The sequence below is a fragment of the Apus apus genome, chromosome 12, assembly GCF_020740795.1.
Source record: "Apus apus isolate bApuApu2 chromosome 12, bApuApu2.pri.cur, whole genome shotgun sequence".
Lineage (NCBI taxonomy): Eukaryota > Metazoa > Chordata > Aves > Apodiformes > Apodidae > Apus > Apus apus.
In genome coordinates this window covers 17,307,346-17,325,901 of record NC_067293.1, presented here as the reverse complement: position 1 = coordinate 17,325,901, position 18,556 = coordinate 17,307,346, and the positions used below count along the sequence as shown (strand labels likewise).

The 18,556-nt window shown below is 42.2% G+C and overlaps 1 protein-coding gene across 4 annotated transcripts in view; it reads left to right on the top strand.

Annotated features, from left to right (window-relative positions):
- Positions 1 to 18,355, top strand: part of DACH2 (dachshund family transcription factor 2) — a 284,957-nt gene extending 266,602 nt beyond the window's left edge. For 3 of the 4 annotated variants that reach the window (XM_051630492.1, XM_051630493.1, XM_051630490.1), the window contains 5 exons: positions 1,716 to 1,861; positions 2,392 to 2,539; positions 5,894 to 6,037; positions 8,828 to 8,893; positions 17,480 to 18,355. In XM_051630492.1, the coding sequence (XP_051486452.1) occupies positions 1,716 to 1,861; positions 2,392 to 2,539; positions 5,894 to 6,037; positions 8,828 to 8,893; positions 17,480 to 17,517 (542 nt within the window). In that variant the 3' untranslated portion in view covers positions 17,518 to 18,355. The remainder of the gene's footprint in view (positions 1 to 1,715; positions 1,862 to 2,391; positions 2,540 to 5,893; positions 6,038 to 8,827; positions 8,894 to 17,479) is intronic. The other variant, XM_051630491.1, reaches the window with a different exon arrangement.
- The last annotated feature ends 201 nt before the right edge of the window (positions 18,356 to 18,556 follow it).

Here is an 18,556-nt window from a genome sequence, read left to right as displayed (position 1 = left end):
AAGAGAAGTGGTGTATCTGAATCAGCACAAACTCCATGGTCTGAGCATGTTACCAGAGTTTTTTTGGTTTTTTTTAAATGCATCATTTAAGTTCCCTGAACACAGCTCTACAACAGTGGCCACGAAGATGTGTAGAGGTTACTGGCTGTTGTTATTAGTCCTGACAAATCATTATGAAGATGCTCCATTTAATGAACTGTCACACTGAGAGCACAACACTCCCCAAACACAGATTTCAAAGAATACCTGAAAACTGCCAGTGCTCCTGGTTTGTTGTCGGGGGATGTGTTTAGCACTTGCTGCTCAGTAGATGCTTCTGGAGTTAGTTAAGGTAGGCAATAGCAGTGCTGTAGAGACACCCTGGTTTAGTTTGTTGTTGTCAGATTCTTTCTGAGGTGTTGTGGGGTTTTTTTAAACAAGAGAGGTAGGAGAAGGAGGTCTTTGGAATATGGTGTGGTCTAATTGTAGATCCCAGCTTTGATAGGACAAATGAAACTATCAGGACTGGCTGTGCAGTTGCACTTAGAACACACACACATCATGAACTTCTGAGCAATACATGAGCTGCAAGCTTTACTAAAAAGGAATTGCTGAGAAGATATTCCTCATTATTTCTGCAAGCACCAGAACATAGTATGGATAGACTTGAGTTTCCCTGGAATGTTACACAGAAGTAGGGGTTTTTAGCATTTCAGAGTAAAAGAAGTGTTCACAGTTTGGCTTTAAGACTGCTGGATTTGAATTCTGTGGTTTGCAGCAATTAACTTCATGTTTCCCATGCATATGTGGGGCAGGGGTACTTCTAGGGACCTGAGCGAAGGAGACACGCTTACGATCCTAAAATGTTTAAATTATCCCATTCGGAGCTGAGTTCCCTGGTGGCAGTACTGACTCATCACACCATTCAAGGGATTTTTGAAAAAGACTTCCTAACATTGTTGCTTCTTTCCGGGTCACGTTTCTCCTGCCTGGGCACAACTTGCTCCATAGCATCATGATCTCCTCGGAACCGCACGGGAAGGGGGAGCTCCCAGGGCAGCTGGGTCTGTGCAGGGAATGGCAGGAGCCCTGGGCTGGATGCCTGCTCCTCCCCAGCCACTCGTGTCACCCCCACCCCCAGCTCTCTTCATGCCTCCAGTAGAGATAACTCAGCAAAGCATGTCTGGCTGCTGCCTGTGACCAGAAAGGCTGACAGCAGCAAGGTGCTCGTTAAGAAACCTGCGCTGACACTTCCCTGACAAGGTGGAGCTGGTGCTCGCTAAGCAGGAGGGCATGACTCGGGGGTTTGTTCACTGCTGAGAAGGGGAAGGGAGTAAAGAGGTGGGATGCATTTCTTGATTAGAATTCTGTCAAGGTTATAGCACCAAAAAAATGCAGATCACAGAATGGCAAACACGATCAAAGGAAGAAAGGTCGTTCAGGTTTCATGAACTGGGTAATACTGTTAATAATTCTATAGTATAATTCTGTAGAATTCAAGATGCAGAGCCCGTGTTACAGCTAAGTTATAGTCTTCAATGTATTTATTATTGTTTTGTACTGTTTTGTAAACTTTCCTTAGCAACAATCACAGCTGCCCAAAGGCTGAAACAATGTCAGCTTTACTAATGCACTTGTATTTTGACTTTCAGGTAAACAGAATGCTAGTCTCTAGAAATTACACTTACCTATATTTCCAATGCTTTCTGATGTTGCTTTTAAACCTATCTTTACAGAAGAGGTCCAAATTGCCATTCCCATAATGAAACCAACCTTAGATAAAGTCCAACTGGCTGGACAGGCCTTGCCTCCTGGATTTCCGGCGCCATTTCTTTTTGCTGATGGTCTTTCATCAGTAGAAACACTATTAACCAACATTCAGGTAAATTATTCTCTATAGGGCCAGGCTACATCATTATAGATAAAATGTGTTTCTTTTTCAATCTCTTTGAAAAGTTTCAGAAACTATTTTGTATCTGCAATTCTAATTGCTTTTATTTAATGTAATGCTTAGGTTTCCACTCTCTGATGTTACCAATTGTGAAAGGGTTTCAGACATTGTCTGTTTGAATTAATAGATGGCAGTAATGGTCATATTAAAATTTACCAGTCTCATTATTCCACTTTTGCTTCTCCTTGCAGTTTTCTGAGGTCAGCAATGATCTGGCACTCCATTTGGGATAAGCCACATCAGTAGGATGAATTAGCAAAACCTATACTGAGTGATTCCATGTCACAAAATTGCTCGTAGATAATATTTAGCTCTTTTAAATGCCTAGTTGCATTCCAGGTCTATAGGTTCCTGCTTTTTAAAATTTGTCTGTTTTCCTAGAGGGTGTAAAAATAATAATGCATTTTTTCACTGCTGAAGCAAAATGCTATTTTCAGACCTTCCATTTGTGTGTGTTTTAGGGCCTACTGAAGGTGGCTGTGGACAATGCGAGAGTCCAGGAAAAACAGATACAGCAGGAAAAGAAAGAGTTAAAGATGGAGCTTTGTAGAGAGAGAGAGCTAAGAGAGAGCTTGGAAAGGCAACTCACAGCTGAGCTGCAAAGCAGAGGTGAGTGACTGAAAAATGAAGTGTAGATATCTATTAAATGAATAACCCTTTGGCATTTCCAGCTGGAGCTATTGAGGACTCGGAATTAAGTGACATCTGTACGTCAGTGTAATGCAGCAGAGGGCTGGACTGGTAATGATTTATGTTTCATCAAACCAGAGTGAAGCCCACTTTTCTGTACACAGACAGAACTGTGGCTGAAGGAGGATTTCATGGAAGGCAACTGGCTGCAGAGAGTTTGGGCTGGCTCTGGGGAGGAAAGCTGATGCAGTGTCATGGCTTTCGCTGGTGTTACTGCCACCCTGTCTGTGTATTCCCAGCCTGATTTCTTCATTTGACAGCTTTAATTTCTTTTCTGCTATTAGCCTCCAGTTGAGGACCAGTGAGAAAGACAGTATGTTGTAATTCGGGTAATTCTGTGACTTACCTAGCCCACATTCCTTAGTTTAGGTCTGTTATCTTCTCTTGTAGAGAACTTCATTGTAACAAAATAGCTGGAACTATGAGAAACTTGCACCCAAGTGCAAGATCTGAAGCAAATAACCCTAGATAATTATTTTTTTCCATTGGGAGGGTGAGATACAATAGCACTTCCCATGTGGGGCCTTCTAAGACAAAACCATGACTGTTTAGAAGCTTTTGATAATAATAGGCAATTAAATTGGTAAATCTGAATTTTTCGCTGTGCTATTCTGTTTAAAATTCAAATCTGCATCTGAAGGAGAGGAATAGGACTTGACATGCCCACAGCTAACTTCTAGATTACATCCATGAAATCAGAAAGATAAAGTTAGATAAGACCAAAAATGTAGGTGCCAAGTACTGGCTTCCTGTGCATTTTGAATTGTGTAGGACAGAGCTGTCTGCAGCACCACTTCTTGGTAAGAGGCAACAGAGAAAGGCAAGAGAGCCAAAGAAGTCACTTCTAGGTGGAGTTGTGAAGGTAGATACCACTGAGGCTGTTACATTTCAGTGGGCATTCAGAACTGTTGGATCAGCTCAGTCCCAGTAGGGATGAGACTGGACTGCTGTATCCCTGCAAACAAGTTACCTCCATATAGGCAGACAGCACCCTGTGCACCTCTGCAGTCACAGCTCAGTCAGCAAAACCCTTATGCCATTCACAGACTTCCTTGTCTTCTGGCTCTTCCACATCATGTCCACATGCAACTCTTTATTATTGGAGAAAGTCAGATATAGGCTTTTTCACATGGGTTGCTCAGCGTCCAGAGTTATGTTCTGCAGATCACATTTTGATACTCATAATTTATTGTCTCAGAGGTTTTCCATGTAACAATGTTTTCTTTTCCCCTGGACCATTCACAATCCAGGAGGATCTGTAAAAGACAGTAAGAACTCAAATGAACAAGTGGTCACCAAAAGTTACCTAAATACTGTGCCTTTTGCAATAATTATTCCTTTTTTTTTAGACAATTTTCTAATATTTTTGTTTGAAACTCATAGGTATCTTATATATAGGACAAGCACATTAATAAAAGGGGTTGCAAAATACTGCTTGTATAAATTACTTTAATTTTAATACTACTTGTGAGCAGTATTTGCCAGAGTGTACACACTAGCAAACTTGGCTCTCAAATAGATAGCTCAGACCAGGGAAGGGAGGAGCTGCAGGTCATACAGAGAGGAGACACAAAAAAGTATCCGTGCAGCATTGGTGAAAAGGCAAGTGTAAGAGCCCCTAAAAGATAATTTCATAACAATAATAAGGACAGTCTGTAAGCCAGCAGGAGCACAGGAAGGGTTGCTGTTGGCAAAGGTGGATATTTTAGATGTAGTTCTGTCCCAACTAATGGTAGCCTGGTGCTGGTGAATGATAAGGTTAAATATGGGGTTAAGATTGAGGGTTTGAAAAGGAAAAGGCTTAAAAGGTACATTTTATTGCTTGAATTTATATAGGTGAGGCAATACAACCACAGCCAATGTCTGCAGTTCCCAATTAAGGTATTGATCGATCATCTGGCTACAATTAATACGTTTCTCAAGTTACAGTTTTAACTGTATTTATAGTTGAGTTTAAGACTGAGGTTAGTCAGGAACACTTCTGCTCCCTGCCAGATCTCACCTGGCTGTACCAACGGCCTGGGGATGAGGTTGTCCAGGCAGTTGCTGCTTTGTGCCTGGGAAGGAGAGAAGCTGAGGCTCCTGTGGAGAGCACTGAGATGCACTGCAGAGCTGTACAGGACACTGCAGTGTTGTTTGTTGCTTCTTTTAAGTCCAAACAGCCAATCCACTGTTTCATGGAGTGCTTCAGTTAAAAGCAGAAATTGCTAATGAAGATACTACTCTTTATCCACGTTTCAAGCTTGTTTTCAACCTGCTTTCTACCTCAGAAGGACCCTTTTAATTTGTCTCTGAGATTCTCAACATACACACAATGCTTTTTTTTCTTTTTCTCCTTTCTTTGGCTTTCCCTCTTTTTTCTCCCATTAGTGATAAAGTGCAAAAACACCTGTTACTCAGTACACAACCTTCTCTGTGCATTTGTTATATCCTCTCAGCATGCACCCCCTTAACCCAGCTTCTCAGTAGCCCTTCACCTGGCTTCTGCCTTGGGCAGTGGTTCTCCGTAGTTCACTTCTGCTTTGAAGTTCCCCCATTTGCTGCTCCAGTTTCACCAGAAAATCTACCAACTGATGCCATGGGATTTCACTCAGTACAGCATTGCTGCTGATACTGCAGATTCTCCAAGACTGCACACAGTTCACATGCAGAAATCTATTTAATTTCCTTTTAAGGTTATAAAATATAACCAAACCCAATCTCTGACACATTCAGAAGCCTTCCTGCATCCATGAGGAGTGATCAGGGGACCTGTGTGCTTGGATGATGTTTCTAGATAAAACTACTGGAGGAGGAGGGTGCCATGTAACTCAGCATTAAGGAAAAAAGGTTAGAATGAAGGGTGAGAGATTGATTTGAGGATGAACATTGCTACAGTTGCTAGAAATTAATGTAAGCCAATGTTCTGCTCAACCAAACTCTGCAGAACTGGAGCTGGAATTTAGTCCAAATTGGTGAAGTTTGTGTACCATGAACCACTGGGCTGGCTCTGAGCCTGTTACCTTCTGGTCAGGAGACTTCATCCATGGGACTGTCCCAGACTGAGAATAAGATTTAAGATCTTTAACAAGATCTAAAGCCCTTTCGGGTTGTTCCTTGTTTCACTACAGGATATGCCTTGGGGTATTTTTGTTGTTCTATCAGATTGATGCCAGATTTGTCTTTTTTTAGCTAGAACTGGGGCCTTCAATATTGAACCTAAAATCATTCACTGTCTCCATTATATATTAATTGTGCTTTAACAGCCATTCTTACAATATCTTTACATTTCAGCAACAATTCAGAAACGATTGAAGAAAGAAAAAAAGGCAAAGAGAAAATTGCAGGAAGCTTTGGAATTTGAATCCAAGAGAAGAGAACAAGTGGAACAGGCGCTTAAACAGGCCACATCAGGTGACGGTCTCAGGATGTTAAATGGTAATGTCTTAGTTGGCCTTTCCCAGCCAGGTTAAAGTGATGTTTAATTGAGTGGGGAAAACAAAACAAACAAAAAAAAAAAGAAAAAGATTATGCACAAAGCAAATTCCAGAATTAAAACTCACAATCCTTTCCTGAAATCATTAAAAATCTATTTCAGGGCATGTGCTCTGGGTCGTGAATTAAAAAAATAAGTCTGTAACTAGAGAAACAGACAGAGCAGTTTACACAGAGATGACAAGAAATGCTGAATATATTACCAGAGAAATCTGTTACAGTGCCAGCTAAGACAATGTGAAATGTGGTTCCTATAAGGTTCTCTGAACTCTTCTCTCCCAGCAGATTCATTTTTTAGAATTGCTGAGCTTCAGTTTAAAAGCTGTTTGGCTGGTTTGCTCAGCCTCAGGACCTATTAAGTTTGTTAAATATGTATCAGCTTCCAGAGCTGACTAGGTGTTGAATATTTCCCAAATACTCTTGTGAAACAAAAGCAGATGAGTTAATCTCCTAAATAGGGTGATCATGTTTTGGGTTGTGGGAGAATTTGCCTCTCCTGCTTCATGTCATTCTGACCAAAGTTTAGGGCTTTGGTTTGAATCTTTAAGACTGTACCTAGTTGAGTTGTAATTAACTCAAGGTTCTGTAGCTAGGGCTCTGCAGAGGCTCATCAGTCAGAGTTATGTTCAGTCTCTGCTGTCTTTCCATGCCCTGTAGTCTTTATGTTAACTTTGTGCCCCCTGCTTTGGGCACTGCTGGCAGTGCAGCCGTAACAACGTCAGCAGGCTCAGCAGAACTGCTGAGTACAAGTAATGAGTTTAGCTGGTGGGGAGTTCTCAGGTGTGAGGGCTACCCAGACTGGTTTTTAAAGTCAGGGCAAGGCTGGCTGTGTGAACTGCCACCACAGCACTGCCCTGGACTGTGACTTGTGATTTATCCACAGCACCTAAGAGACAGAAACTCCTTCAGCAGGAGAGCAGCATCTTTCAGAGCCATTCCCATCCTCTGGGTTTTATAGTGCAGCCTCTCACTGTAACCAGGAGCTGGCTTGTCTGGTGTGCTGACAGGGGAGGGTGGTGGTTCTGGCAGGGAGATACAGCTTGCAGTTGTCCCTGACAAGGGACACTGACCCAAGGGAGAGCAGGTGGACAGAGCCAACAGAAACCTCTTCCACCAACTCCACTGAACCAGAAAAATGCCCAGATGAGATTCCCACAGGCACGGCCAGGGCCTTGAGATGAATGTCAGGAAAACCCAAACCTCCTGCTGCTCTGTAAGGTCATTCACCTGGGTTCTGCCATCACCCTGTGGTGCTCAGCAGTGCTGGGAGCCACAAACAAGAGGGGACCAACATGCCAGCAAAGTGATCAGCAGCTCTTTACATCTGCTGCCATGGGCCTGGCTGCTAACGGGTTGATTTGCAGGCACATGCAGGTAGTCATATATATGTTAGTGCCTGCAAGAACCTGATATTTACATGTTAATCTGATTGCACATGCAAATCAGGTAGCTCATTAGCATCTTAATCCACAATTTAATTGCAGGTACAATTTTATGACAACAAAATGTGAAGGGCTATTGTGAATATTTTTAATTTAACTGTGACGGTCTGTCTCATTTAACAGATGCTGTTATTAGTTACAGATGACTTTGTCATTTTATATAGATACAAGTACTCTGAAAGGTTTGAAAAGAAAACCTTTCTAGATTAGTAGATCAGTGCCTTCAACTTTCCTTCAAAACAGGAATCTGAGTAGTGGAAACCCCATTAATAGCAGTCATTTGTAATTCTGTAAGAAAAAACTGTATCCATGAAAAACATTAATTTGCTCATAGGCCAACTACAGTGAGCTCAGAAAGTCACAGGACAGTTCTTCTCTGAGAAAGTTCAGGACAGGATCCTACACCAAAAAAAAAACCAAAACCCTTCCAATCTGTACATGAAGCAGCTCCCTTTCAGGTGTGGGCTTTTTTCTTGCTGTAATTTCAGTGCTGTGTTATAAGGGAAGCAGATGTTTCTTCAGAATTCAAGGTGCCATGGATTCAAATCACATACCCTTCATGCTAATCCTTGTTGGCACAAGGTGGATAATGGCATCTGTTATCACACCACCCTGGGGTGTTTGAGCCCCGCCCCCATCCCCAAGGACTGTGCCTACAGAGGTGTTATCAATAGGAAATTAAATAGTTCAAAAGTGTGTACCATTAGGGGACTCAGCTTGGTAAAAAAGGGCACAGCCCATTCTGGAAAGCTCTTCTCAGAGACCTGGCAGTGTTTCACACACTGTCACCTGTCTAGGTTTGTTTTGGGTGGTACCACACACTGCAACACCCCCAGCTGAGCCTTTTGCCCAGTTTGCCCAGTCTCTGCCTGGAGGGTGCACCACACAAACTGGTGCACACACCTTGAGTGGCTCTGGCTGCACTTTGCATTTCTAAGCACTGCAGGTGCGTGGCTGGCAGAGTCAATGTGGTTCAGTGCTGTCACAGTTTTTGACTTTTCATATGTCAGATGGCCTCATTCTCCAGAATTTTACAGCCATTAATATCATGTGGTGGTTGTTATCTGATCATCAGACAAATGTGAAGCTCGTTAAAAATAATTCGCTGCAAGACCAGTAATGTTTGCACATTTTGGAAACAATTTACTACTGAAAATTCTATGAAGACCAAATGTTTTATGCAAGACCGTGTAACTTGGAGATCACCCTAGTCTGCTATAAATATTTTTCTAAAGATGCATGAGAGAAAGACAAAGGGGGATGCATTAATCTTCGGTGTCACGTCTTTCAGATGCTGGAATCCCAGACATGGAAATCGAACACAACGGAACCCAACACGACAGTGCAGCAATGCAAGGTGCAGTATGTACCACATCCCATCATGCACAGCTTTATCAGGAGCCATATTACAATTAAATGAAACTCCAAATAGGTTTTCTCTCTGTTTTCCTGCTATAAGAGAAGTGTAAATTATGCAACTTCATTTTGTTTTCCTGTTCAACGTAGAGAACCTTTTTAAGGTCAATACTTTACAAGGCCAGACATAAAATTTAAGTAGAGATCTGGGAAACTCACACTTAGCTATCAGATACTTGTGATTAGTAAAGTGATGTTATATATGATTTATCTTTTTAAAATACTTTTCCTCTGATCCTTACCTTTCTATCAAGATCATAGATGTTTTCAAAAAAATATATAAACTGTAAGTGGAAAAGGAAAGTCACGTTCATGTTATGAGCAATTATGCAGTGCTCCATTTTCTTCACTGTTCAGTGACTGTAAATACAAACCATTCAGGTATTGTCTGAGTGCTTCCCAAAGAACAATAAATGCATCCTGGCTGTAGGGCTGTGGAGAAAGGGAGTTGTATAATCACCACTTAAGGGTGCTGAGGTACTGACATCTCAAGGGTTATTTCCGTTATCGTGGAAAGCCTGTTGGACATCCACAGTCACCTGTGATAAGATTGGCTCTGACTAATTTGACCATAGACATTCTCTGACTTTGGAGACACTCCAGGTGTGTAGGGTTGCTCCAAACCAACGTTTCCTCTCTCAGGCCAGTTCCGTAACAGTTCCACACCCATCAGGGCTGCACTGGCTGCTGGAGCAGCCCCGATCCAGGGGCCTGTCCCAGTGTCCCTGCTGCTGCTGCCAGCACTCCCACCCTTCTGCTGAGTCATGGAAGGGTTATGAGCAAAACACAACCTGTGCTGAGGGCACAAAGGACAGTCCCTTTCTGTGGGGACAGAAGCAGCACTGCAGAACAGTGACATAACTTCTATCATCTCTCAGCTGCTCAAGGCTGGACTTTGCAAACCCCTGGTGTGCAGCGGTCGTCCCCCTGGCAGCTGGAGAGAGAAGCTGCTTTTACTGCTTCTCTTTGTGTGAGTTGAGGTTCATGTGCTGTGTATTGCCAAGAGGAAAATCACAGCTTCACTGTAACACCTCTCTATACACAGAACGTGTGTATTTCTATGTATGCATGTATATGTACAATGCTGGGCTGTAAATATTGCAATTTGAAACTCCTTACTGCCAGAAACAGTCAAACTATAGGGTAAGCACTTGGGACACATGTATGTACATTTGAAAAGCAAAATATTCCTAACATTTCTCCATCTATTTATGATCCCTGCTGAGTTTGGAAGAGCACTTTGCAAAAAAAAGATCCTGAGGGTCAGAGCTGCATCTGGGCAGAATCTAGTAAAGAAAAGGCAGAGAATGTCACATTTTCAATTGTAGGAAAAAAGTTACAGTTGGCTCAAATGTGTCTTCCTATCACAAATTATTATAAATAACTGTGGGGAAGGGGATGCAGGGCCACTTCCAACAGTCATTTACTTAATAGAAGGAATCAAGAGACCTTTCACACCCTTCCTATTGATATACAGGAAACCCTGGTGATGTTATTTTTTATTCAGGTTGTATTTTCATTTGTTTGTTGTTTTGTTTTGTGGTTTTTCTTTTTTTTTTTTAAATCTTCATCCCAAGCGCATTACTCTTTAGTTTCAACAAGCTTTGGATCACAAAGTTTGGGTTCAGGGAGAAGGCTGGGGAAGGGGGTGTACCCAGTGTTCTGGGGCCTCAGCCCCTGGGCGGGCTCAGGGCCGTGTCCCGCAGCACGGTGCCTGCAGTGGGAGCAGGGCAGCCCTGCTAGGTACACCTGGGTACACACCTGGGGACACCTGGGGACACCTGCCTGAGGTGAGACGGTGCTTCCACTCAGCCCTCTCACATGATAAACAGGCTTCTGAAGAGCTCTCTGCTGAACTTGTTTAGATTTCAAGGTGTTTCTGTCCTGCAGCACCTTCTCTTTCATTTTTATTTCTGCTGATAGCCATAATATCTTTTTATTCTCTTTTCCTTTGATTACAGTTTTTGTAGTTGGCAGCTACTCTTGCCCTGCTGTCTGTAACAATTTAAGCACACTCCCTCCTGGCCCCTTTCATTTGCTGCCTTTGTTTTTTGGGCCCTGGGAGGAGGAAGGGTCAAAACCCATGTCCCTATTACAAAGCTGTTTCTAAGCTTCCCAAATCTCTCTCTCTACTGCACAGAAAAAAAGAGCCTTAGTGTCAGTGCAGCCTTTTTTGTGTTGTCAATAGCTCTGTTGGACAGAAATCTATGGTTCACACTGTGCCTTTCCTTTGAAATTCAATTAGTTTCACTGCCAGTGTCTCCGTAAGACAGTTAAAAGGAAAAAAAAATACTGCACAGCCACCTTTCACAGTGATTAAGTCATATCATATTTTATGCTCATTTCTTAAAATGATTTTATTAACACAAGCTGTTCATATACTGGGACTGTGATCTGCATGATCCATCTTCTCCATTTAGTTGGCTCATCTTTCCTGTGCTTTGTATGTTAATTAAACGGAATTTTTTGTGCAGGTGAGACTTAAAAACTTTTTTGAACTTCAGAGTCTAATACCTCCATCCTCACCCTTCTAGTCCAGTGTAGCTTGATCTGAGAGAAGCTTTTTAGCTGAGAAACTGGAAGAGGGCTGGTTGCTGTGGTCCTGAAGCCCTCTGGGTGGCTGAGTGGGGCAGGGGAGGGGAATGCAGGCGCACAGACCCCTCCTGGTCTCGCTGCCACCACGCACTCGTGGGCCAGCAAGATGGTGTATCAACCATCTTATCAACCAATCTCCATCTCGCATAAAATAAACATACTGGGTGTCATTAAGTGCACCTTCAGATCAATGATTTTTGCAAATGACATTCAAGTACCATTTGAGTAGTGCATTTTTGCTGATAAAAGCAAATTAAATTAGCACAACTACAAGTGTGCTGATAAAAACTAAAACCGAACAGCAGCACCATTAGCTAACAAAGTAATATTTTCTCTTTACTGCTTTCTGCCATTTAGTTATTATCCTATTGGAAATCTAATTATAATCCTTTTACTCCCTAGTCAAACTTCACAGTTTTTGCAAGCTTAGCACTGACAAGTGATTTCATTACATTTGATTGCCCGCGCCCAGATTGACTTAACTTCACTCCGAGACCTAAAAGCCCTCTCAGTTTCTCAGATTCCCTGTTTGCACATTACAGCAACAGCTCCTTTAATTAATTAGCATGAACAGCAGTAACATGAACTGCTGAACAGAAAATAACATCATTTTATGATCGCAGGGAGATTTCTCCTTTTGCATGTTTATACCTTAGTTAACTTTTGTATTACTGTATTTCATTGTTAGGGGATATTGGAACAATCAGCAAAGCAATGTTATCTTAAAATTTTAAAAAATAGATGTTAACATAATACTTGATGATAACAATTTGCAAAAATTAAGACTTTACATTTTCAAAAAGGAAGCAGCAGCAGCACAGGCAGAGAGACTTTCCTGAGGTGAAAACTTGGTTCAGAGGAAACACTGTTGGTGGTACCTGCAGCAGGAGGGTGACCCGGGGCTGCTGCTGCTTTTGTTTGTGGTATAACCTGGCAGAGATTTAGCACAAAAACTCTAAGTAAACATCAATTACTTTTTAATCTGTTTGCCACACATGAAGAACTGTTGAAGTTTGGAACATATTTTGGTTTTTATTCTTTAGAAAACTGGGCTGCGTTTTTTCAGTATGCTGATACAACCAGTCAGTTTTCAAATCCAGCTGTCCTGGTTTGAGCCACACTTCCTCCTGCCCAGGCCATGTGCCGTCCTTAGTGCACGTCCTGCCACGGATGCTCTGACTTATTAAACTTCTAGTACTTACCTTGTGCTGTGTCACACTGCAGTGTTCCTAGAAATCTTGTGTGCAGTTGCCAGGCTGTCACAGCCATGCACACAGTGACTGCTGAAAGCTGTCTCATCAGTGGCTAAGCAAGAGCAGGGCCCTGCTGAGCGTGGTGTCATCACACACACACAGACACACACACAAGTTTTGTAACTTACCGGAAACAGAAGTGGGGAAAGGTTGGAGACTGTTGAGTGTGGAGGTCCAGACCTTTCTATTCTTACAAAGGGCTCAAACATTTCTTCAGTCAGTCTCAGCAGGCTTGAATATTTCCTGAGCAGGAACCACTGTGTTCTCAAACGGACTCTGGCAATCCAGCATCTGCAGAGTTTGTATCAGTGAACACATTCATGTCCTTGGCTATTGCTACTCATTAGAAATCCAATTTTCCCTACAAGTTTTTAGGCCAGTTAACATGGATGTGCTCATGTTTGGCAGAGCTGACTCAGCAGTCTAAGGCACACTGAGTGGGGGTGAATCCCCAGGGGTAGCAGCTCCCGGAGCGCTCGGCACTGCCGGGCCCGGCGCCGCCGTCCTGCCTGCAGCGGGATGAGCATCCGCGGGGAGGAGAGCTGGTCCTGCTCCAGAGGGAGGGAGGGAGGCTCAGCAGCTCAGGCATCAGAGACTGCACATCTGCAGGGGTGGAAAACAGGCGATATGAAAGAGAGAGAGAGATGAGAAGAAAGCAAACCAGCCTTCATTAGTTCTGCTGCTCTCAGAAGCAGCATTCATTGTTCACATCCGTCATGAGTCGAGAGGAAACCAGGCCCTGCTCACGGGTGGTTTGGCTCTTTCACTGCTCACTTTGGAAAATATTTACAGATGAATGGAAGGGAAAAGTTTTGCTGGACAACTAGTAAACAGGCAGAGAAGTTTTGCTCACTGTTCTTTGGTGACTGACTAGCCCAAAACCCCTGCTGCAGGCCAGGGATATTTTTCATTCATGGTAGTGAAGGGAAAATTTGTCTGTGTATTTGGTATGTGCCGTGGTCCTTACCCTGCTTGCAGGGGCCTGGAGGCATCCTCTGTCCAGCCTGGTCAGCACTCCTGTTGGCTAAGAGCCTTAGGGAAAGGGTTTTTCCAGGCATCTCATGCACAGCAGAAGCTAATGCAAACGGATCCTTTTCTTCCTTCCCCCTGCAAAATAAGAGACTGAGTCAAGTTAATTAGCCTCAGCTTTGTAAATCAGATGTACTGCTATGGCATTGTATTTTCCCCACGTTGCTGTGCCCAGAGCTCAGCTTGGCTCTGCTCTGAGATGCTGGCTTTGCTTGCAAAGGCAGGAAGGGTGGAGAGAGCAGCTCCTGCCCGAGTCACTGCCGGGATGGTCCAAGATTCCAGCCCTCAGGCAGGACCTGTGTGCAGCCTCCAGGAGCACCCAGCTCTGGCCCGAGGCTGCCTGCTCCCCTCTGCCCAGCCTTCCTTGAAGCAGCTCTCCCAGCCCTCCTTCCTCTGCATTGGCAAAGTGGGCTTTCCAGTTGATTATTTCACCTCTGCTACTCACACCCTCTGCACTGTGTAGTGCTCCATTTTATTTTTTTTACATTGTATAAATTATTTACAGTTACTGATACAACAGATTGATCCGTGTTTGCTTGTAATGGAACAGATCCCAACTTTCCTGCCTCAGCTCACAGTGTGCTGAAGTTCCCTGACCAACCCTGTAGCTGTGTGGGTTGTTCCCAGGTTTTGTGGCGTTGCTCCCCTTCCTGGGCTGGATTTGTGCACCAGCAGTGCCAGGCACATTTTTTTATGCACGTTGTGGAATACAGCTGAATTACTGACTTAAAACCAAGATACTACGAAAAAAGCCTCACAGTAGATTCAGAAACATCACAGATACTGAGTAGGCTGAAAAAAAGGGGGAAAAAAAAAGTTAATAATTATGCAGATCATAATTATTGCCTTTGGACTTTTCCTTTATACACACATTTAAACCTTGAAAGAAAAAGACAAATGATGATAAGTGTTTCTAAAAGAGAGAGCAAGAGATGAATGAATGCCCTGGACTAACAGCTCAGGGAAGACACCACCATCCGGAGGGAAAGAGACAATTATTAGCACAGGCTCTGGCTCCCTGAGAAATCCTGAGATCTTTACTTGTGTTACCCATTGTGGAAGGGAAAAAAAAAAAAAAAAATCCTTTCTAAATGTCTTGCTTATTAAGCCAGTCATGCATTTCACTGTAGGTTGTAAAGCAGTATAACATGCACAGGGGGCTCATAAGCATATTTTAGTGTTAGGGAATATCATTTATACAGTTTTTATATTGTCAATATTACCCCTAGAGAATGAGATTAGGCTTTAAACTACTGTAAATCTATGCTTTTGCTCACCTTTGTATAATTTCATTTTTTAATAGAATGAAACCCACATAAATGAATATTTGATTAAGGGATAAACCTAATAAAAGAATACATTTATTGCACACAGATTTATTCAAATCTTTGCTATATAAAAGAGTAAAATGCTATAAAATGGTATGTAGCTTGCAGTCAGCTGCACTGAGGGGATGGTGAATATTCTTCAAAAAGATGAATTTGACACCATCGTGTTGTCTTTCCTGTGTAAGTGGTAGCACAGCTGCTCCTAAGCACGTTAATTCCTCATAGGTGGTTGGTGTATGACATTGTTAATGCCACGGAGCTGAGTTTATTACACAGCAACAGAAAAGTATTTTAATTTCTGGAGAATAATTGAGAGCTTTATAAACAAGGAAATATTTAACTATGCACTTTCTGTGTAGTGATCAATAATATCTCCTGGGAAGCTGCACTGTGCTTGAGGTTTGGTATTTTACTCTCTCTGTTTACCAGGATTCTAGATACCTCCACTGAACTTTCCTTGAGAAACAAGGTGAATAGGGAGGAAAAAAAATTAAAACCCATTTTGAAGTTTAAATAGTCCCTCAGCCTGCAGTGCCCTCAGTGAGCTCATCCTGTAGGTGCTCTGTGCCCAGGCTCCATGCCCAGGACATGGCCAGCTGGGGTGCAGAACGCAGAGCTGGGGTGTTGCTGGCAGAGCTTCTGCCTCTCAGACAGCTACAAAGACTCTTCCTCTGATGGTTTTGAGGGCAGGGTCTGTCCATGGCTGCCCTTGTTAGAAGTACAGCTTTAACACAGGCTGCATCACCTACAGCCTGCTGGGGAACAGTCATGTGCAACTTCCTCATCATCAGGAGAAAAAGGGAAAAAAACCAAAACCAGCAACAAAAAAAGCCAAACCAACTCCCTTACAAAACCAAACCCATGGTTTTCAGTATTTGCATTTCTGCTTACTCCCCTCTCCAGGTTTTAATATTTGCCCCTTCAAGTTTATGGCAATAATTTTAATCAGCCAGAGGCCTGAAACTAGTTTTAGTCACTTCTTTGGCAGTTCCCATACATTCCTTCTAAGATGTTATGTCCCTGGCTCTTCCACTCTTTATTCTTGTTTACATCCAAAATACATATTAAATCTTCTGTTTGGAGAGTCTGAGCCTCCTTAAAACCATGAAACATTCAATTACTAATTAGCTGTTTCCTGCTCCTAATGAAGTGAACATGTCAGATTTGGATTAACATTCAGCTACTGCTCTCCTCTGTTTATGGTTCCAGATGTTTTTGTTTTATCTAGGAGGTTACTCTGACAGCTACTGCTAAATGATAAATCACTCATATTATAGCTGAAATGCATTTTGAAATTGAAACATGGCAAACTTTGAGATTGCTCCAAGGATCAGTGTCAGTTAGCAGGTCAATACTTGTTCTTTCCTTATGAGTGTTCAGTATTGGCATATGTAAAACAGTAATGGGATAGATGTCAACATTCTACAAAATGCTGCTCAGGATTATCATTTTCCTATCATCATCTTCGAGATCAGGACTTGTGGTTTAGCTGGGTGAATTCATGATTCATTGTATAATGAGCAAGAATATGGATCCTTGTTAGCTCTAGTTTCTGTGGGCATTTTAATATTTCTTTTTTTCTCTGGGCTTAAAGTTGCTTCATGTGAAAAATCCCAGTTGATGGGTATGGTAACTAGGAATATTTTTATGAAGGAAACAAGCTATTTGTTTTCCTAAATAAAGAAAAATAATGTTAAAAGAAATGGGGTGGTTTCTGAAGGAAAGAATAGTTTTCCAAGAACAGATATTGATTTGCTTCTGTTCCGTTTTTTTTAATGCAATGCAATTGTGGGTGAGCACACTGTTCAGAAGGTTTTGTGCCTGCAATACGGGTGTGTTGTAAAGCTGGTGCCCTGGTACGTGGCCTGAGCTAGGGAGGAGGGCAGCACAACACAGGCTGCCTCTGGGATAAAAAGGAAGGAAAATCAGTGTTCAGTTAAAAAGCAAATGCCATAAAGGAGGAAAATACAAATCCAAGTATTTAGAGGCTTTACTCAGCAGATGCTGGCTGGCAGCACCCTCGGAAACATGGACTTTTAGCCCAGACCTTCCTGGGGGGTGGGGTGGAGGTCGGTGCCCTGAGCTCAGCCTCGGGTAGCATTCCCCTCCCCTGGGCTTTGCAAGGCTCTGTCCTCGGGGACCTCCTGTGCCCAGGGAAAACACACCCACCTGGTGGCCAGGAGAGCACTTGTAGGTCTGATCATTTCATCTGAGGGAAAAAACTGGCCCCAAACAAATAAGGAAAGGCACCTAAGTTTCAATTAATTATAACGTGTAACTGTGTAATGAACCTTTTTTTTTCCTTTTTTTTTCCCCCTCCAGAAAACAGAACGTACATCAAACCCACCATTATGTACTGAAGGAAATGCCCATTGTTGAGAAATGTATAACGATCATTTTGAAGACTATACAGCTCATGAAAAACGTCCCTTCCAACCTTTGATGCCTTCAGTACCGTGTGAAGAACAGGATTTGTAGCATGAAACTTGAAGGACAGTTCCAAGCAATTTACTGTTGCTGCATCGAAAACTGCCGTGTTGTCATTAAGAAATACTGAGACTCTTTACCAGCTCACCACACCAAACCAGGCCTGTTGCAACACATCATTTTTAGGTCCCCGAGGATAGAAAGGAGTTTTAGTATTTTTAAGCACATACAGGAATTATTCCCCCACCCCCCCTCTTCCCCAAGAACTTTGTTTTCCCCCTAAGGAGGTAGCTGTTACTGGATAGCAATGGCACAATGATTTTAAGCCACAAAGGTTCTCACTGGCTGTACATCATACAAGTCCAGTTTATCACTGAAACTGTTCAACATGGAGCTGTTTCGATTGTGTTTATAAATTAAGCTTTGTTTACTGAAGCAGATACTCGATATATATTACGTTTTAAAAAGAAATGTGTGTACATTTTTTAAAAGAATGATGTAAAAATTGTCCTTTCATTAGATGACCAATTCAAAAGTGTGAGCTAAACCCTAATAGCTGACGTACTATGAGGATTATAATTGATGCTTTTTTTTATGCTCAGTTCAGCTTGGCTTTTGGTCTTTTAAGATGAAAAAATGAATATGCAGTAGTGTTAGATAATGGAAACTTTTAAGTATGGTTTCTCTGTTGTACCATATTAAGTTAAAGTACACATTCTTTGTTAAAAATGTTCTTGCTAAAAATACAGTATTAAAAATTTTTTTGTTTGACTTTGGAAATCTTTTAAGATTTTTTCTTTTTACTGTGAATTCCCATAGTTACTGTACCAGTGCAAAACAATATTTTGCACTATTAAAAATACTTGAAGAAATTACTTAATAAAGAGGGTGGGTTGGTATTAAACACTTTCCTAATTATTGTACGTTCCAAATTCTCAACTTTGCAGCTGAAACATTCCTTTCTCAGACAGG